Source organism: Halichoeres trimaculatus, unplaced genomic scaffold (assembly GCF_033239565.1).
Source record: "Halichoeres trimaculatus isolate MK-OKI-2021-1 unplaced genomic scaffold, fHalTri1.1 fHalTri1_scaffold_9, whole genome shotgun sequence".
Classification (NCBI taxonomy): Eukaryota; Metazoa; Chordata; class Actinopteri; order Labriformes; family Labridae; genus Halichoeres; species Halichoeres trimaculatus.
In genome coordinates, this window is record NW_027437188.1 from 25,078,196 (window position 1) to 25,100,288 (window position 22,093).

Genomic DNA, 22,093 nt, shown 5'->3' on the forward strand with positions numbered 1-22,093 from the left:
TTGAATGAAAGACGAGTCCATCCTTGTTCCAGTGTCCTTGAGCGAGATAATAAATGCGTATCAAAGGATGCTTTCTCTCCCTCTCCCTCTCTCTGTTACAAAAACATCAACAAACCACACACACTAATACAAGGGATCCATCTCTGCTTCTTCACTGACCTTGTCTTCTGCGTCTGCAATCACGATACCACTGAGAATGACTGGAGAGGGGGAATTTTAATTTGAATCTTGTTTTTTTTTTCAAGAGAAAAACCTCAGTTTTGGCCTCTCTTATTGGCTTTTTGATACTTTACTTTTTTCACTGGTTCATAATTTTGATGAATTCTTGAAGGTGGTTGTCAAAACATGCATAAATGTGCCAGTTATAGAATAGTGATAGTGTAGGTTCAAGTGTTTGCTCACCTTTAAAATAATTTATAAACTGTCAAGACATTGCTAGTCTTTAAGCTGAGACTGTACCTTCTCTTGAATTGAATGCCCCCCCCCCCCAAATAATTTATAAATGCAATAAGTAAAGCGTTTTCTGGTGGAGTTAACCAACCTTTGGTGTCATTTTACCAATTTTCATTGATCTTTGAAGGATGATTGGGTCACTTTTTGTTTGAATCCTCTGCCCTTCTGTTCTATTTTTTTTCCCACTTCATAACACGTCTGCTGTCTGTCTCCCAGCTCAACTAAATCATTAAAGCTGTTTTAGGAAACTTTTATATTGTCTTGGCTTTGGTGCCCCCTTTTGACAAAGTAGTATCTCTTATCACTTTGATGGTTTCTGTAGGTCTAAGAAGTTTTTTCTGTCAAAATGTATTTTTGAGTCAAACATATCACTCAGCATGCAATAAAAATCAAAGTGATAGTTATCATTGCTAATGTTTAATATAATAATTTTTGTACAAAATAAAGTGTATTGTATTTTATGTATGGTATCCTATAATCCTAAGTTTGATTTGGTCCATGTCAGCCATATTAGTCCTTCTGTCAGGATGGTGGGAGGACAGCGTGCTGTGACTCAGAAGCCAGAGGGTATGAAGTGATGGCATAAAAAGTTCCCACAAAACACCCCCACACACAAACACATGCACACACACTCACACACTTTAAATCTACAGGCATCTCCTTCTAGAGAAACATTGACCTCAGGGCAAAAGAATGAAACCTTATCGCTGCAAAAACTTTTGCTGGAATTCATCGCTGGTGAATGAACAACATCAGACCTTGTTGGTGTGTGTGTGTGTGTGTGTGTGTGTGTGTGTGTGTGTGTGTGTGTGTGTGTGTGTGTGTGTGTGTGTGTGTGTGTGTGTGTGTGGGAACATTTACGAGGGCCATCTCTGTGGCATGGATTTAGAACATCTAACATCTTTACATGTTTTTGTCTCTATATGTTTGCAGTCAGTCTTCAGCAGATAGAGTATCTGACTGAATTTATTACCAGCAAGCACTTGTCCAGAGAGGTGGCCAGGGCTTGAATGGGCTCTCTGAATGGGCAGATCAAAATCAATGGCAGACCCAAAAACCCTAAGCAATAATTTGACTGTCTGTGATACTTAAGTATAAACTCTTTGGGTTGTGCTGGTAGGCAGCTGGCAGCTTTCTTTGCATTATGGACTTGACTGGTTACTCTGTGGATTGATTGGTTTGGCTGGTTAGTGAGTTGGATGGTTGGTTTGTTGGATTGCTGGTGGGTTGATTGGTTGTTTTATTGTTTGTTTGTTTGTTTGTTTGGTTGGTTGGTTGGTTGGTTGGTTAGATTGTTGGCTGTTTTGTTGATGGGTTGGTTGGTTGGTTGGTTGGTTGGTTGGTTGGTTCGTTGGTTGGTTGGTTGGTTGGTTGGGTGATTGTTGATTAGTTGGATTGCTGGTGGTTGGTAGGTAGGTAGGTTGGTTAGTTGGATTGTTGATTGGTAGGTTAAGTGGTTGGTTGATTGTTATTTAGTTGGTTGGTTGGTAGGTTGGTTGAGTGTTGGTTGGTAGGATGGATTGCTAGTGAGTTGGTTGGATTCTTGACAGATTAATTGTTGATTGCTTGGATTGTTGATTGGAATGTTGACTGGTTGGTTGGTGGATTGGTAGGTTGTAAGGTTGGTGAGTTGGTTGACTGGATAGATGGTTGGCTGGGTGATTTAGTGGCTTGTTCTTTGGTTGTTTGGTTGGTTATTTAGGCGTCTGGATGGCTGGTTGATTGGTTGGTTTACCACACAATGAGCAGACAGACTCCAGTGATGGCATGAATAAAACAGGACTTTGGAAATGAAATATATGCGCAGGATACCCTGTATTATCTTCGGGGTTTTAACATATGAAATCTTAATCCATGTCCATTGATACTGGAAAGCAAAGCAACCTCCCACCACATCAAAACACTTTCTCTCTTTATAGAACATCACATGAACATGTTTTGCTTTGGATGCTCTATAAAAAAGTGATGAATAAGAATTACCATATAATCTGAATGCAAAACCAAAATTTGAACCTTTAAAGCTGGCCAATGTTTCTTGTCTTCTCACTGATTTATTCTTTATTCACAGCAGTATCTGGTTTCTGTGTTTAATAAATTTAAATTGACAAGCACAAATGTTCAAAAATGCCTGACTTGAGGCAAACAGATCTGACATGTAATTTATTTCGTCTGTAAAGTTGTACATCTTTCGTGGTTAATCCGAAAAGGCACAGGATTAAGTAGCATAATGTAACTTCATTACCAACATACACTGGAGGAAAATGTAAGGTAGTGGCAGAAATAACTCCGGTTCCTCATGTTTGTCCTATAAGCTTTCAGGCATCAATCAGGTTCAGTGTCTGAACATAAATCTTTGCCCATTTTGGGCCATAAAGCTTTTCTTGCATGACTCACTCTGTTCCATGACGTGCATTTCTCTGGAAAATTTGATTTTGGAAATGTCTATAGACAAACAAGTCAGTCTGAGTCATTAGGCCCTTTTGTTTCCATAAGTTCCAAAACAGCACTTCACATAAACTACATAAAGTTTTCTGCATCACTTTGAATTCTTTTTTTTCTTTAGTTTCCCTTTTACAACAGGGACCACACTGATTACATAGCCGTTTCCCTTTTCTGTAACACAACAACATTCACTGGTATAGACCATAATCGGATTTGTTAAAACAGATTATAGAAATTTCTTAATCTGGTCCTAAGAAGAAGATATGACCATCAATCCATTGACAGGTGGGATCGAAGATCAAGGTAAGATGTGTGCTTGGACAAGACAACTAACCCTAAATTGCCCCGATTGGTCGTGGCATCAGTGTGAAAATGTGATGAGTTCCTATGATGCTGTGAATGACCAAATGTGGCTTGGATAAAAAATCCCTTAACTGGTTAGGAAAGGACATTTCATAAACATTGTCCATTTTGGATTATTAACATATTTTTAGGGAAGGACCCAGTTTGAGGCAGATTTACAGAACATACAACAGATTACACCTGGCCTTATTAGTATCTACCAGTTAGCTACTGAGATTATGACTCAGAAAATATAAACTGTGTGTGATAATGACAAAACAACTTATTTATGATAATACTGGATACATCAAATTTCTGTTTGTGACATTTTTGTGGCCATTTCCCTCAAAGTAAGCTGAATAGTTTGGTTATTTACCAAAAATCGAGAGTAAGTGTTGTTAAATCAGCCAATCACAGCGCGTTCAGTGTGCGAGTAACTTTGTATATCGATTACCAAGTGGAAGAAGCTATCCTGAGCAGCCATGATAGTGGACATAGCACGGAGGAGGAAAAACACAACCAAAGTGAAATGAAATGCCAAACTGATATTGCTTTTTACTGAACAAGGGTGAAGCTAGGCTTGACTTTAACTCATTTTCGGTAATTTGGAGAGCAGCATGGGACGAAAAGCAACTTGGGTTAGCTTTCTATTGAGCAGGTATGTGTCAAATACCTGTGATTAGCTTGTGCTACTATGCCAAGTCAGGTGCTCTCGAATCTCTCCCACATCGAAACACGATGCTACAGGTGGTTGCTGGGCTAGATCACATAGTCACGGTCGGAGGCTGTGGGTGTGGGCTGTCACTGACACCGAGCCGAGGAGGTTGAATGTTGTGTTTACTGACATGTAACGAAAATTCCTGCAGACCCTACCTTTAAACACTATGAAAAGTGTCTCCCTGAAAACTCATGAACATGCTGATTTAGATGATCTTGCTCATTACAAATGATGGATTTCACAGTACACTGTCAAATAACTTATGGTGCGTTGATGGTGAAATATTAAATAGCGAAGCTTTACATGTGACTTAAGACATCTGTATGACCACAAGAAACACATGTTCATTTTTTGTTCATTGAAACACAGCAAGTGACAGCCCTGTTAGCATCTGTCACAGTTAATCCAACAGGTGTAACTGTAGTGCCTGTAACACCTTAAAAAGATTTACTTTGAATACTCTTGTGCACATGTATAGGACTAATTATCCTGTTGACATGTCAAGGAATGAGTAGTCATATGAGGTAATTTGCAGAAAATGGATGATAAGCAGGAAAAGACGGTTGTAGAAAAAATATATCCACGACCCCATCTCCTCTTCCTCCTCCTTTTTCTCTTACTCTCCTGACAAGGCCTTGTCCACTGAGCTGAGAGATGGATTGAGCCATACGGAGGTGGGAACTCTGGGATATAGGACGGATGGATGGCTTGTTAAGAGGGCGGTGAGGTATTACTTTAAAAGTTTCTCTCCACCCCCGTCGGAAGTAAGTGGGACAGGCAGTAGACGGCTTTTCCAGAGGATGGGAAACCTGGAGGCTGGAATTGCTAGTCGTGTGGAGAAGGCACTTGCTGAGGCCCCAGCTGCAGCTCTAGTCTAAACCTCTAAAGGTCTTAATGTGCTCTAAGAGCTATGATGGCACTAATGTCATATATTTTGTTCTTTGTAGGCCCATGCCAGTGAACTTTGCATATTATAATAGGTTATTGTTTCTCCATGAATGTTTAAAGGTTGGAAAAACTGTCTTAATAGACAACTGTCCTCAAAAAACCACATAAACATACACAGTATACGTCCCTTAGCTAATAATTTCAGAAGTTGTGACCTGAGGAAACTTGCAAATTTGTGGATCAGAAATATATGATTTTCTTTTCTTTCTTTCTTTTTTTTTTGCTTTGCTTTGTTATTTTTACAATTTTAAATATATTTTCTGTACAGAACTGGAAACTGTCTGAATGCTCTTGATTTCAGCTCACGCAGTATGAATACACACTGAAGTAATTATATACGCTTGAGTTATGCAATCCATCACAGTAAGTATACAAGAGCTTTTCATTGTTTTACTTGGTTCAGAGAATGGTGTGAAAACACTTCTGATGGTGCATTCAGGATCAGTTATGAGCTGGCTGACAGGTCATCTTCTGGGTTTTGATCTTCTGAGAAAACTATAAGTTGTGTTTGAATTTGACCCTGAATTTGACCCTGAGTTTGGCAGAGCATCCTCCAATGCGCCAAACAGAAAAACTTACATAGCCGCTGTGATTAATGTAATGACAAAGAAAATGTCTCTGTGATGGATTACCATTGTACCCACATTAGCCATATGTTTGTGAAACATATATGCAGAGATGGAAAAAAGGAAATGCAATTAAGAGAAAGGAAAAAGTACGGATGAGGCTTACACGTGTAAACATGAGAGTTTAGGATCTAGTGAGTTCTTTTATCGAAATAATCAGTCAGTGATGAAACCTAACAGGAACTTTTATTACTTTTAATAAATTAGAATCATTAATGCTACTTTACAGAGGGGTCTGACTAAGATATTTTAGATTTCTTGGATACTAGAAACCTTTAGATAAGCTGTGTGTTTATTACAGTGCTGACAATGTAGAAAAAAAAAGAGCAAAGTAATACAATATAATGCAATGCAATACAATGGGACGGGATATTATACTAAGGATAATATATAAAACAACTTAATACTGTGAAATGCATTACAATACAGTATGATAGAAAATGAAAAAAAACTATGCAATGAAAACTTTAAAATAAAATGGATATGTAAGATACAAAACTACATGACACAATAAGAAATGGTGGAAATGATGCAAAACTAGACAAAACAACATAATAGGAAACCATACGATATGATGAGAAGTGATACAATCCAGTACAATAGGAGATGAAATAAAATACAATGCAACAGAATACAGTGGATATGATGCGATGGAAACAATGTGCTAATATTACTTTTTTTTTTTTTTTACAACCCATGAAATTGGCAATCGTGTCCTTCTCCTTGTGATTCTGAGCTTTGCACATGGCCTCTTTGTCAAAGTCAGCAGTGAAATTGCCAGCAGGTGCATTTTTTTCTGCAGCCAATGAACACATCAAAGTTACAGGCTATATGGAATACACATCTGGTTCATCTGGGGACAAGAGACACAGTTTTTGGAATACAGTCCAAGTTGGTCTAAGTCTAAAGAAAAAGACCTAGTACCGGAACACAATTTACATCTGACAACGATATTGTCGTTACTTTTCCTCACAACAAAACAAAAGTGATGGGCATATTTCCAGTCGCTGAACGTAAGTGTGCACAGCTCCATCTTTTAAGCTAGCCATGGTTATCAGATATGTATAAAAGCCATGGAAGAGCTTAAAAAATGCTCAGTTATAGAGGAAAAATGCCTACCTGGCAACCATGAAGCGATCCACCTTGCTGCTCGGCTGATGTGCACCATAAAATGAATCTGCAGATTGTTGTATTTTAAATAATTGTTGGGTCAATAACAACAATATGGGAGTAACAAATTATTTGAAAGTAATTTTATTGCTGCCCAACACAGGATACAATAGGATGCGATACTGTGAGATGGGATACGATACAGTATGACAAGCTCGCTATGAGATGATGTTTTATGACGCTTTATGTTACAGTACAATGCATTAAAGTACAATATGATGTGACAGGATACAATATATAAAGATTCAATGAGACACAATACAACACATTAATATTCCCCAAGGGGGTTGTTTTACTAGTTGTCATGCCTTAAAACTATATGACTCAACTGTAGCATACACATACTCCAGTAAAAATGAAGAATAAAGTGTGCAGCACCTTATAATAATATATACATATAATCCTCAAAGAAGACTTACAATGGAAGTTTGCTGACTGGAGGTCGTAGACTCGGATTGGGGTAATGCTCAGGATTCAACAAACAATACCTTAACAAAACATTCATTACTGTGATGGCGATCATCTCTGTGAATGAATAAATTAAGAGTTTTATTTGGATAAAGTTGAAGAAGTGAGAAAATGTATAATTGAATGATTAAAGAATTTCCCCACAGTTAAGTAACAGAGAAATCGAATAATTGTTCATTTTCAGATGATGTTGAGTGTGTGAGTGTGTGTGTGTGTGTGCATGATGTTGCTCTGAGTTGGAACAATTACTTTGCCCAGGGATGAATGAGGTCTGCGGATGGTTTTGCGTGTGTGTGTGTGTGCGTGTGTGTGTGTACACCGGAGTGGACGGGAAGAGCAGGTGGAGGGGACAGAGAGGGAGGAGCAGTGGGGACGTGGGCAAGTGATTTTCCAGATGAGATCTAATATGTGAGACAGTGCATCCTAAAGAGACGTTTTCTCATGGGCCCACCCCATGAATACAAATTCACCTCCGCCACCCGATCCGCTCTGGAAGGACAGATGCACCTTGCTTCAACCCGTAGTGGAGAAGTACAGCTTTTTTTCTTTTTTTTTTTCCACCTTGACGTTTATTCCCATCCAATCACAAAACTCAACTGGGGTGACTTCACAGCAGCTGTTATGAGTCATCCATTCATACCTTTGTCTTGAAACTGAATCTGTTTGCTCTCATTCTCTGTCATGGGGCCTCGTATTTATAATGACGGAGCGAGTGACTGCGAGCATGTAGGCCCAAACGTGAAATGTTGCCAAGGATGAGCAGCAGGTGAGTTTGTCAGAAGAGAAAATGTGGAAAATAATCAGTCTGCTGCTTCTGTGTGCTGACCTCAGGGTTATCTGGAGCAGGTTGCATACTTGAGTGTGTGGGTGTGTGTGCAAGTTAGTATGTGATTCTGTGTCCTTTTGTCTGAGTGTGTTTAATTTATTTCAATGTGGTTGTGGTGTACTTCTGTGGTTTTTCTTTTTTTTGCTTTTGCATGTGTTGGTGTGTGTGTGTGTGTGTGTGTGTGTGTGTTTGTTAGTGTGTGTGAGGAAGAGAGATAACAGAATGTCCATCTACCTTAGTGACATCACTGTTAGGGAGGATTTTAGAGGCCAGGAAAGTCAATTAGAGTTAAACTAAGTTTACCAGCTGGGCACTTAGTATAAAACAGAAAAAAAGGGGGAAAAAGTGTGTGTGCATGTAGGAGGGAGACCAAGAAAGAAAGAGAGAGAAAGAGAGCAAGGGAGGGAGAGAGGGAAAAGGGGAGGAGATACAAAAGGGAGGAACAGAGTGAAGAGGAAGGGAGGGAGAGACATAGTAAGGACAGCTTAGGGAACAAGAGGGAGAGTTGTTGCTGGTGATACGGTCCAGTCAGATAGATAGACACAAGCCACTTTCCTCCTGCAGCTTCCTCGTACACACGGAAACACAAGTGTGTTTTAAGGAACGGGGAAGTGGAAGTGCAGGCAGCAGAGAAAGGGTGTTGCCTACTAGCAGAGGTCAAGCAGGCGGGCAGTCAGAGGGGGAGCTTGTGTATGTTTTAAGAGTTTGCTTATCTGACACTGACAACAGGATGAGAAGCTGAAGGAGGGCACAGAGAGGGGGAGAGAAACATGGAGGTAACAGTCTGTTTACATAGAAGACTTAGAAGAGACAGGCACTGGTTACCTTGAGAGAGTTGAAAAAAAGAAGAAGAGAGGAGGGAAAAAGAGGTAAAAAGTCCACTTTGTCCATTCTGTCCAAAGGAGCGGGAGCGAGAGCCGAGGGATCGTAACACTGGAGCTCAAGGATAAACCATGGACTCTGCATACATCCCACTACACCTGGACGTGAGTACTACATCCCTGTTACACACACACATACACACACATACACACACACACACACACACACACACACACACACACACACACATCTGTCTGTCTGTCAAACCACAAGCCACAGGAACTGTGCTGCTGAAACCATTAGTTACTCAGGGGATCAGCACACACACACACACACACACACACACACATGCGCACACACACACAGTCTTGCACATGCATCAAGCGCTGGCACACACTGTTGCTCAATCAAAATCTTGTCTGGTGAGCAACATGTCCGAGAATAATGTGCCTATTATGAGTTCAAAGAGCATAACGTAATCCCACGCCGCTGCAACACGCTCAGAATGAATCGAGCCTCAGTGTTAACACTCAGGAGCTTTTAATGTGAAAAGCAGAGGTGTGTTTTTGTTCCGTATTTCACGTCGGTTAAGCTGTCAGACACTCGATGAGAGCAGCCTCAGAGCTTTCAGCAGTCACGGGTTAGATATGTCAGTATTTCCACTGATGCCTTTGCTGTGTTGTGCCTCGGCGGGGCCTCCCGTTAACCACAATACACTTGTGAGACTCAGACCTCCGGGCATCACTGGCTGAGACATAAAAAGAGACGCTGTGGGAGAGAAAAGAAGCATGAGGATGAATGAAAAGAGCTTTAAAGATATGGCAACCTGTTGAAGCTGGGCTGGAGCTCTGAGGAAGGACAATAAAGCCAAAACACAGCGTGTGTGTTTCTCTTTCATGTGTTTTATAAGTGATACTGCGGCAAAGTTGTAATGTTAAATCAAGGGTAGCTCAAGATCTGCTCAACTTGTAAATGTATGCTGAGCCTGTGTGTGTGCATCTTGTGTATACAGTGTGTAAATGTGTGTGTTTGAATGTACCTCAATCCAGCTCCTGTCACGTATTTACGACCCATCTCATCCACAGTTCTTCATGTCAGCTTGTGTTTCTGTGTAGGCCTATTGTTAGCGCTCACTCCACCCTGTAATTAGCAAGTGTTTGGACCTTGTACTGTTCTCAGATTGTGCATGCGGCCGCGTGTGTGTGTGTATGTATGCATGTAATCCTTCAATTTAATACCCAAGCCTTTTATGTATTTGCAGCCCATCCTTCACAGTTTTCAACTTCAAAGTGTTTTTCTGTGTACGTGTTAGCGGTTACAGCCCTTAGCAGTTAGCTTGGTTTTAGACTCTGTGCTGTTCTTAGCATCTGAGTTCGTGGGTATGTATGTGTGTGTGTGTGTGTGTGTGTGTGTGTGTGTGTGTGTGTGTGTGTGTGTGTGTGTGTGTGTGTGTGTGTGTAAGCCTTTACCCAACTTCTTTCACATGTTTGTATCCTAAGTCCTTCACAGTTCTTCATCTTCAAGAATGTCTCTGCGTAGGTGTTAGTGCTCCCTCCACCTCACAATTAGCATGTGTTCGAATGTTTAAATCCTGTGCTTCTTAGCACATGTGTGTGTGTTTGGTGTGTGTCTTTTTCTCTTTCTTTCCTTCTTTCTGTGTGTGTGTGTGTGTGTGTGTGTGTGTGTGTGTGTGTGTGTGTGTGTGTGTGTGTGTGTTACATACAGTTTGACGTCCAGCTCATTAGCCTGCTAATCTGCCCAGATGGGATGAATTAGCGAGCTGCGCTAATAGAGAGCTATAAACTCACACAGCAGCCTACCTGGAATATTGTTTTAATGATTTCATCTGTTACGCCTCAGTGAGCATGACCACAACTCCAACAGCAACTGTTTTGGACACTTTTCATCCTGCTCTGTTACATATTAACTCCACAGCTCAAAGTTTTGCATCAATGGCGAGATAAGTACAGGACAATTGAATACATAACTTCACAGTTATTCTTACAAAGTCTGTTTGAATGGGCGGGAGAAAAAAAAGCAGCAGTGGCAGCAGATGTATCCTGGGAGGTGTATATGTAAGCTCGACATCACATTTGTGATCACAAGGCTCTCTGACACAACATATTTCAAGTATCTGAGTAAGCTCAGAGCGTGAAAATGAACCCTGTGGCATGTATCATGTTCTGTGAGCACAAAACAGCAGCAGAGAAAAATAAGGGTTTGAAGGAGGCTGGGGGTGGGGGGTCAGGGCAAATGAGAGGAGGAATTTGGGAAAAGAAACACGGGAAGAACAACAGGAAGGGAAAGTTGAGGGACCAGGGGTAACATGAAGACAGCGGCGGTGGATAAATCAGCCGGCTGTGGTGACACTCCGGCCCTCTGGCCCGGTAACAGTCGGCCGCACTCTTCCGCAAAAACACCATTCGTTTCAGGCCTCGGAAAAAAAAGCAGAGGAGAGGGAGATAGAGACTGGAGAGGTGATGCAAAGGAGAAAAACGAGAAACTTTAAACGAGAATGAACAAATGACTTCACAAGAAAAGGGGGGAGACAGAAGCTTGACATTATTGGAGACAAAGCAAGAAGGACAAAGTTCAAGGAATGCAGAGAGGAAGGAGGAAGGGGAAAGGGAGCAGGGTTGGAAATAAACAGATAAAAAAAGAGGAAGAGAAAGGGAGACGCACGGCAAAGCGGACGCCAGAGGTCAGAGGTTTTAATCAACGAGTTCAGAAAGACACGAGGCAGGCCGGCGACGACACTTGTCTGCCTCACGCCGGGGTCAAGCTACTGTCGGCTCAGCAGGTCAGGCCACTTCTAATACGTCTAATAACGCTGAGATGCAGAACAACACACCACTGCAGATCTCCAACCCTTCATTTCACCTTATCTCTCACCCATTCATCACACGGCTCTTTGGGACATTTGATTAGTTTGTGCCAGAGAGGGAGAAGGAATCAAGAGGGTACAGTTAAGAAGAGCAGTCAGACGTCAAGCAGGAAGTGTGGGGGTGTAATCATAAAAATGTCAGTGTTCCAGATAACTGGGATGAGTTGACATTAGGATGGGTGGCAGCCTGATCTACGTGGCATCTCAAGGCTTTAAATTAGGTCAGGAAACAGTCGCAACAGGGTGATCAGCAGGATGTCAAATGTGTGATCCAGGACAAACCACCTTCTTCTCGTGTCTCCCTTCATAGCACGAGCTGAGACACACCCTAAACCTTTGAACCTCCTTAGAGTCAGCGGGTAATTTTTGTAGGTGAGGAAAGTACAGGCGAGAGGTGTTGTTGTCCTCAATCTGCTGTATAAGTCTCCTCAGTGCATGGGAGAGGCTGTCCAGCAGAGTGTCTAATCTGTAATTGTCCTCTGCTGCATGCCCCAGGTGAAACAGCCCTGGGTGGAGCTGCGAGAGTTTAATGGATGGCTAGAACAATCCCACGCTTGGAGGTGGCTCATTTTCCCAGGCCTGCCCTTTGAACCTCAAACCACACCAACAACACACACAAACACAAGCAAGAAGTCCTAAAAACACACACCTGTGACCTCCTTTTAACCCACAGCACGGTGAGATTAGCAGTCATTACAACGTCATCATGTTTTGCTTGGCCATAAACACTTCTGTTATCTAGTTGTAAAAGGTAGAATCAATTCTCTGTTCCTAAGAGAGATGGGATAAAGAGATAGAGGAAAGAGATATGGAGGAGAGAAGAGATAACATTTTAAGGAGTTCATCTTTAAGGGAGATAAAATACTCTGGTGCATCTGCTTTTAAAAATCCCTGCTGAAGACAAACTGCACTGTTAATCCCTGCTCCACTTGCAGATCCCCTTGACCTCTTTGGGTCAAAGAACTATTAACTTTCTGGTTTGTAATTACTAACTCAGTTATTAACACCTCCACTCACAGACAGGGGTCCACGGAGGTGATTGTATGAGTCCTGTCAGTAGTCATGTTCCTGCAGTGAGAATAGGCATAAAGGGGTGATCACTTGTCTGGAGTCAGGTGAAAGAGTTTCAGAGAGTTAAAGGCTGTGGAAGATCATGAAAATAGTCTTCAGTTATAAAGAAAGGTTGAAAGCAGAGGGACCAGCATTGTAGGACCAATTTTGAAACCCAGCGTTGCATGTTGGAAAGCTGAGAAATACATCTGCATTGGTGCCATTGATCTAATCTCTGTTTGAGAAAGAAAGGGTTTATCAGCCAACACTGAAAAAAAGGATGTCTAAAAAACACTTTATCAAAAGTTAACCTGTTGTTAGAGCTGAGATGGTCCACCAGTAAAATGGCATACCTATCCATTGTCTATACAGTTTATCCCAGCAAGGGCCCTCAAGCTGAGCGCAGCTGGCAAGAGGCATGTTACAACCTGATCAGGGTACCAGTCATTTACACCTATGGACAATAGTGAGCATGTCTTTGGACCACTGCAGGGAGAGCATGCAGACTGGACACAGAAAAGCTTTCATTTGACTGGGGATTCAAACCACTGCACCACCATAAAGCCCTAATGCAGCACATATCTCTGCACCCGAGGCACTAAGAGATTCAGGCGATCAATTTCTGGAGTGTCCTTGTTAATTTTTTTTACATGCAGTTGTGGCTCAGATGCCTCTCCACACACCGGACACACAACACAGGCCTTTTCTAAACACACCTATGCACCTATCTTTATGAAACAAGACAAGCCCTCAAACCCTAACACAGAGGGTTTGACCCCTTGCCTCTTGACAACTGCCTAAATGTATGGAGTTTAAGCACAGCTGATCTAAATACACGCAATTTACCTTTACTGCCATAATCTGGAAGATTTGATCGTCTTATTTCAGTCTCAACCCACAGGTGTCATGGTAGATAGTCATGCATTTACATGCCCGCTCAAAGTGCCTCACGTTAGTGGTCATTAGACTCAAACAGTGATGACAGATGATGCTATGGAAGGGGACCACCAGTATGAACTGATTCCGTTCATACGCAGTCATACACAACTGACTTTGTCACCAGGAGCGAAACAGGGTTCAGTGACTTTCTCTGTGACAGTTTGGCACCTGACTGTATGAGCTGGGATCGAACTGCCAACCTTCTGATTTAGAGAACACGTAGCTTCCCCTTGAACTCAGGTCAGAACAAAAAACGACTTCAAATAGGATATCTTTACTGTCTTTTTCATTTATACACAACAAAGAAAAGATAAAGACAAAAAAGGAAAAAAAAAACAGTTGGCTATCACTGTGACAGGCACTTCATCATCATTACTTGTCACTGGAGTCCACCATTTTTGATTAATACTATTTGTCTTTTGACACAAACAAGCAGCATTAAATTAAATTCAATTACAGATGGAGACCTCTTTACTCTTGTTTAGGTGTCCTCTGAAATATATGGGCCTTGGGGATATGGAGCGCACCATAAATTAAATGAGAAAAACAAAGTGGCATGGTTTCTGCAGCTAGGAGTAATGAGGCAACAACTTCGTATGGATATGTGGACAGTAAATTTCTTGAACATATGCCACATGAAGGCTGAAGACTAATGAGAAAGTTGCATGTCCAGGAAGGAGAGGACATAAGCATGATCTACAGAGTACAGGAGCATCTCAGAGCAGCTATCTATTTAGCAGATTTTTCAGCCAGCCCTTTATACAGTGTCATATGAGTTTCATTGCCCCTGACAAAAACACATAAATCTTACACACCCAATGCAAAATAACCTCTTGCACAGTCTGCCTTTAAAAGGTTAATCTTCATAGCTGGATCAAATCATCTCTTTTTATCCACTCTCTCCCTGTATTTCTCCAGTAAACCTGTTCTTACATCGTCCTTTTCCCCTCCCCCCAGGTCCACCATGTTCCCTGCTAACCTCCTGCTCCTAATGGTCCTGCTGCTACCTCAAGCCTCATCTGGTCGCCAGGGTGGAGACACCAGCGAGATCAACCATGGCAGGGTGTCCCCTTTGCCTTCCCTTTCGCCGACCCCACCGGCTGGTTCGTTCTTGAAGCCCAGTCTGGCTCAGACCATCCAGAGTCTTCTCCTTAGCCGACTGGGCCTGCAGTCGCAGCCAGAACCTCGGCCTGGGGTGCCAGTGCCTCGATACCTCCTGGATCTCTACCGCTTCCACCAGCAGCAGTACCACTTAGTGGAGGACCCATCATTTAGCTTCCCCAGCCAGCACATTCAGCAGGCAAACACCGTACGCAGCTTTCACCACAATGGTAAGCCCAGAATGTGTTTACAAGATGGTTAATAACAACCAAAACAGTTGATGTGTTCTTCTTTGAGTTTAGCCTTTGAACCTTTGTTCAGGAAGGCTGCTCGAGCATTCTGTTGAATTCTTTTATCAGCCACAGATGAAGGATAAAGACCCTATTTATGACAGGAGCAGATGTTTGTCCTGACTCACCATTAACAATATAAACACTCAGCAGGAGCCATCTGTGCCCCTTAAATAAGATGTTCTAGAAATCTGACACTGGAGGGAGTTTTGTTTTCGACTCTGCAGACCACTTTTCTGCATTGGGGAAAAATATGTTACCAGGGCCTGGGGGCAAATACTTGCTGATGGGTCACCACTGTTTCCTCAAAAACATGTATATGTGCAACATTTTTGGGCTGTTTTGGTATATTAATATGTTATCTGTTGAGAATGACTCAGTTTAAATTAACTCTATGTAATAATTGAGATTTTTTAAAGAAAAAAACGAAGAATTTGAATTCAAAATATAGCCTCTCTGATGATAAAATATTTCCTTCTAATCATGAAATTGATGTCAGACAAAAACTGTTGCCAACTTCTTTAAGAAAGCTAACATCAAAGTTGACCATTGATACAGAAGTTTTTATTTGTTTATGTTTTAAAACGTTTTTGAAAGTTCCACACAAATTCTATTAAATCAAACGCTCATATAAACTCAGTGTTATCAAGCTGCTTGCATTGCCAAACATCATTGTTTGGTTGAAATGATAAAAGAACAATTCCAGATAAAGAATGAAAACATTTTGTGGTGTACCTTGAGAACTCCTGATTTTTAAGTTTAAAAGAATAAGCCATTGCCAATATCGCAAAATTCAACCCTCACTTAATTTATTTGCTAATACTGATTAGTCCATTGGGAATTATTGAAAAAGAAATCCCGAAAGTCAACAAATGGTGAATGTAGTTTGTGTCTATGTGTTAAGTTGTTTGAGTCAACTACAAGATATATATAGTCAACACCAGTATTACAAGTTAGTTAAAAAAAAGTCATCCATATTTGAATTAATTGAGGCCCAAAATGTTGTTCATATGTTGTCTAAGCTGTGGTTCAGACATTAGCAGGCCCTAAAGCTTAATTTTCCCTAGATTATAATTGTTGACTTCTTTTGCTTGAAACAAACTCAAGTGGGGGATCCCAATGCATACAAAATAAAATGTAAAATGTAAAATAAAATCTAAAAACTACACAAGAGATAAACAGATAAATAAATATAACAAAGTTCAAGTTGAACTGAAACTCCAACAAAATCCACCAGAAAACACTAAACCACTGGAGAATTTCAGAGGAAGAGACACACTGAACTCACAAAGAGAGAAAGGAGGCAGAGAAATTAAATTCACATCTCGTTGCAATCAAACACAGACGACACACAAGTCACAGGTGCAACTAATCAGAGTGGAGTGCACAATCACAAAGTTAGAACACACAGGAAGTGGATGTAGACTTAACACACCACGGACAAAACACTCCTGACTGACACTAGATGATAACTCGATTACAAACAAGCACAAGCTAAGCTTAACAATGTCAACTCACAACAGTACTGCATGGTTGTAAACAAGCAAGGAAAAAGCAGATGAAGTTGTACGCTGAGTCTGGTTAAACTGCCATTTTACTACTTTACTTGAGCACAATGCAGAAGATTGGATGTCACCCTTAAAGCAGGGCAAAAGGCTAAGGGTGCTAGCTCTGCTGGTGTAAGCCACAATCAGTTCACCATTTTAGTAGTGTTGAATAATTGTACTCAGTTTGGTGTGTTTTCCTCTCTTTAGACTGGTAGGTTGGTTGGACTTGAAATTTGAAGGAATTGTGTTGCTTCAAAGCAGCGCTACAAAATATTCACGCTGTTGTCTTTCTCGTGTTTTTCCTAGAGCCACTTGCTGACACTTCCAAAGCAGAGGATCATAAGAAGGTTCACATCTCCTTCAATGTTTCCTCCATACCACAAGATGAGAAGTTGCTCTCCGCTGAGCTTCGGGTCCTTCGCAGTGTTAGGGCCTCACTGGGCCCTGGATCCCACAGACTAAATGTATACCTCTCTGAGCACCATGAGGACCCTCAGTCCACCCTGCTGGAAACAAGGTTACTCAGCACCAGCCTCAAAAGTGGTTTATGGGAGGCTTTTAGCTTGAACACAGAGCTTCTTAATAAAGCTCTTTCTGGGACTGGCAGCCTGGGCTTCCTCTTGGAGGTTCAACCTGAGAACAGCACGACTTCACTCCCTGATCAGAGCGTCTCTTCTGCTGCAGGCGGAGAGCATGTGGAGAAACACAAAGAGGGACATCTAAGGGTATGCAGGTCTGTGGGTCAGGATGAACACAGCTGGGCCCAGGAGAGACCACTCTTGGTGACTTACAGTCATGATGGGCGTGGTGAGCCCTTGGTCAAACATGGCAGAAGGACCCAGAGTGGTGGCCAAAGATTCAGAGGGAGAAAAGGGAAAAAAGAAAGAGGCAGGAGCAAGGGTCATAATAGAGACCAAACTTTGCAGAGGGACAAAAAAATAGGGTATACGGGACCGGGCTGGGTGGGTGGTAAAGGAGGGATTAGTTGGAATGATCGCGGGAGGGTGAAAAGAAACGGTGGCCGTGCAGCAAAACTGAAACGCCTTTCCCGCAACAGATGTCGGCGTCATCCTCTATATGTAGATTTCAACGATGTGGGCTGGCACAAGTGGATCATTGCACCAAGTGGCTACGATGCTTTCTTCTGCCTGGGAGAGTGTCGCTTCCCTCTGGCTGACCACATGAACTCCTCTAGCCACGCTATGGTTCAAACCCTTGTAAACTCTGTGAACGGAGCAGTGCCTCGGGCCTGCTGTGTCCCCACCTCCCTCAGCCCCATCGCCTTGCTCTACCTGGACCCCCAAGACCGAGTGGTGCTGAAGAATTATCAGGACATGGTGGTGGAGGGATGCGGATGCCGGTAGTGGGTGGAAGCATTCACCTGGACTAGGATGAAGGAGCATCAAGGGAATAGAGAAATAATGAGAGATGCACGGAAAGGCAGATGGTGGGGCGAAGAGACTGCGGTCGGCTTACTGCAAAGAAAACAGACTGATCGAGACAAATGTAGCAGCTGAAGAGAATGAGTGAGAAGGAGGCAGAGATGGAGAGGCATATAGCAGCTTTATCATTACTGTCAGGAGCAAGAAAAAAGGGTCAACCATAGGAAGAAGAAGCTTAAGAGAGTCCGAACATGCCACACAGCAGTATAAAAGATTAGACAAAAAGGCAACATATGTAAACTGCCAGGAACTACTGTTCAATGTTTGTCCATATGCCGACGATGCAGCTGTTTACACCATCAACAGACCAGCTACACGCTCTCTCATGAGAAGCCAGTGCTTCACCATACAAAGTGTCTGTTCTATAATGCAGTGTTTTCCACCCATCAAGTTGATAGTCACCTGATAGCCTGACAGGCACGTACATGTTTTAGCTGAGAAGAGTTTAAATTTCCTAGTGGGCAGTTGAGGGACTTTGATTTTCGCCTCTGGAGCAGAATTTGCAGCTTCCTGATTGACATCCTGATGATCATCAGCATTTGTGATACGACGATGACACCGACACAGCTTCCAAGCCGTGCATCGGTGTTGTTTCTGCAGTATTTGAACCAAACAGGGTGCATCTGTTTTTATGAACGGTAATATGATGACATACTGTTGCTTACAAGCACCTCTACATCACTAGCTATTTAAAACCACAACAATAATGCTGAGGATCTATTATGTTATTATTTGAATGTACTACCATCACTATTATTTAAAAAGAGACTTTTTTGTACATTTCTTTGCAGACATGAAAAAATCCAAGTGATGATTGTCTTGTGATTACACATAATTCCACTGAACAGCAAATCTAACTTAAAAGATACATTATGTATTTAAATAACAGCACTATGTTGTATTTAATCTTGAAAATATTTAAGATAGTTGCACTCAACGGAGCATACAGCAAACTGAGAGCCAGCCGTCCACATGAAGTAAATTATGGTAGCTTTACATTTGTACTATGGTTCAGTGTATGGAATTAACAGTATGTGTTACTTAAACATCCCACCTTATCATTGCACACATTTTGGTGTCCAACAGCTCAACTAACAAGCCATTTGAAAGCTCTGTGTTATGTAGCTACTGAAGTGTTAGTTGTGTCTGCATGTGTCAAGAAGAAAAAAAAGGAAAACTGATAATAAAACTGGGACTTTAGTGCCTTTTCAAACAGAGGCTCTTAAAGTGTTCTCTGCTGAGCTTAGTAACTGTTTTTCAGTGTTGCATTTTTTTTCTCTCCAAATGGAAACATTTAAGCAACAGCTTGTAAAATGTTCAACAATATACCTCTAATAAACAAAGCAAACAGCACATGTGTCATATGACTTTTCTTTTGCATTGTGGGTTTTAACTTTTTTGTCAAATTTTACTTCATACCCTTCAGAAATTACTGCTGTGAAAGAAGCTAATGAGAGCATAATCAAAAAAGTTTTCTGAATATTATACTGTAGCAGGGGAAAATACCTTCATATCTCACATCGAAAAAGCAGCATGTTTAAGGTTTAAATGTAAAGGTAATGCTTCATCTTAACTGTAGATTCTTAATCCAGAGACCTGATTAATCATTTAGGGCCATTCATAAACAGTACACACATTTCCAATCACAGAAATCACATTTGAAAGGGGTAGAAAACTAAAGATACAAGTTATCCACTACTGCCCAAAAGTTTGGGATCACTTGGAAATGTTTTTGTATTCCATCAAAACTCACATAAAAGTATTTTGAGTTAGAAATGTAGCAAATAAAAAGGACTTACAGACATGGTCGCATCTGGAAATAATGATTTTAATGCAAAAAATGAATGTGTTCTACACATCTTTCTTCTTTGTTATGTGTCACATAGATGTTCTTGTTTGGTTTGGTGACCTCAAACTTGGACTCATCTGTCCACAGCACTTTTCTAAGGTCTTCCAGGGTCCAATATCTGAGCCCTTTTGCCCAGTCTTTCCTTTTTATCAGCCAGTCTGACGTATGGGTTTTAAAAGTCAGCTCTTCACTGTTGATGTTGACACTGGTTTTACTTAGTGCAGTTACCAGTTGAGGACCTGAGTGGCGTCTTTGTTTTAAACTACACACACTTGGATATTTCCCTTCTTGTGCAGTTGTGCATTAGGGCCCTTGTTAAAGCCACTGTGTGCTGCTTCACTGAAGGTAGTGTAGTTAAAAGCATGGTAAGAGATTTTGAATAGCCCTCCTTTCTAAGTGCAATAGCCTGGCAGGTCTCTATAGAAAGTTCTTTCTTTCTGGCCATTTTGATCCTATAAACTGCAAACTGCTAAAGCTCTCGGTAATAAACAAACCTGAAGATTGCCCTGCAGCCTTTTGTGCTCCTTTGTTAGCAAAAAAAAAAAAAGTATCGAGCCGAGATACACCATTGCAAAATATTTTTCTATTAATCACTTAGCCTTATGAAGTGGTTGGCCTGGATTGGCAGCCATAGCAGGAAATTGATGCCAAGGGCAGAGAGTCGCTCCTTATATGCCTCTCTGCAAAATGTTGTGGATTTTTCTTTGGAAATTATCTGATTAGATTTGACTAATTTATGAATTGCATGAATAAGGTTTTTTTTCTCTTTAAAAGATGTTTAAATTTGCAAGGGATCCCAATTCTTTGAGCAGTAGTGTAGATCAAGACAAGCAAAACTTTGCACACATGGCTGTATGTGGTTCCACAATACTGCAAGTTTGACAAAAGGAGTTGACCTCTCTGCAATCAAATTGACCACCTAACTGCAACACTCACATGAAAGCAGCCAACAACCTCAAACAGGAAACAGGAGCTTCATTGAAGATTACATCCTCCTTGGCTCCTGCCTCTGGAGTTAAAGGATGGCTTGCCATAAATTAAGGTTTGATGTTAAAGCAATGAATACTTACTTTAATAACTGATGGATTTTTCCCATCCTCTGTCATTCTTGCATTTTTGTAACAATGTGTTAAGGGTTATTGGCATCTCTCAGAAATAAAAGTTAATTATGCAAACCTTGTGTGCATGTGTTTATTCCTTGGCATTTCTCAAGAATCTGTGTTTGTGAGTGTTGACTTGGCACCTGCCCACGCTGCCAAAATTAACAAATTCTGTTCAAATGATCATGATGTTACTGATCCTCGGATGCTTTAACAGCTCAGATTTCTTCAAGATAACACAGACTTAATGCTGGTATTTCATTGGCTTTTGCACATCATGTTTCGCTTAGTGGCTGAGTGATAACCTCCAACCTTTCGCCTTCATGACCCCAAAGCTGCTTGGAATAATTCATTACTTACTCAGCCATCCCAAACTCATCTATCTCTGTCATCCTTCAGCAGATTTTTGTAGCTTCAAAGTTTGGGGGGAGCATCATTTTCAAATTTATTTTCTGCAATTATCAGCACAAGTCGGCCCTCCGCTGTTGCCATGTTTTCAATGTCGCTTGCTTCACCTGTCATCACTTCCCAAGATAAAGTTTGCTCGGCAGAAAAAGTTAAGAGTCTTAGCTTTAGAGCTCAAGTCCATGTAAGTTCTTATGGGTGATGTTTGAGGTAGTCTGGATGCTTTTTTAATGGATTCAAACTGAGTTTGTGAGGAGAGTTCCAGGGCAACTGTTGCTTTACATCTGTACTTAAAGCAGTTATCCCTCGCCTCACAGGTGTGCTGCTCAGGAATTCATCAGGGTGAGGTCGTTGAGCACAAAGCCAGGATATGACCAAGCTTATCTTGTCAGGTGTGGAGTCTGTTTGAGGCTGGGTATCAGCAACCTTGACCCAGTCATCTCTTAGGAACACCTTCCATCTGCCCATAAATCATGCAAAGGGCTACAGAGGATCAGCAGAGTGTTATTATCTGAGACGGGGCCACATGGACACATGGACACACTTCTGACCAGGTGTCTGGTTTTATCTGTGTCAGATAAGACCTGTGGGAGCAGGAGGGAGGACAAATGCCTCACATTACAGAGGGCTCCTCACATAGGAGTGGACATGGTTTATCAGGGATTTTAAGA

At 41.5% G+C, this 22,093-nt stretch overlaps 1 protein-coding gene across 2 annotated transcripts; it reads left to right on the top strand.

Annotated features, from left to right (window-relative positions):
• The first annotated feature begins 7,805 nt into the window (after positions 1-7,805).
• On the top strand, positions 7,806-19,415 carry bmp16 (bone morphogenetic protein 16). 2 transcript variants are annotated; one of them, XM_074679542.1, is made up of 4 exons: positions 7,806-7,933; positions 8,896-8,979; positions 14,646-15,019; positions 16,933-19,415. In XM_074679542.1, the coding sequence occupies exons 1-4, from the start codon at positions 7,911-7,913 to the stop codon at positions 17,988-17,990; spliced, it is 1,539 nt and encodes a 512-aa protein (XP_074535643.1). In that variant the 5' UTR covers positions 7,806-7,910; the 3' UTR covers positions 17,991-19,415. The 2 variants fall into 2 exon arrangements, with proteins under 2 accessions (XP_074535643.1, XP_074535644.1); XM_074679543.1 differs by lacking the exon at positions 7,806-7,933 and adding an exon at positions 8,454-8,769.
• The last annotated feature ends 2,678 nt before the right edge of the window (positions 19,416-22,093 follow it).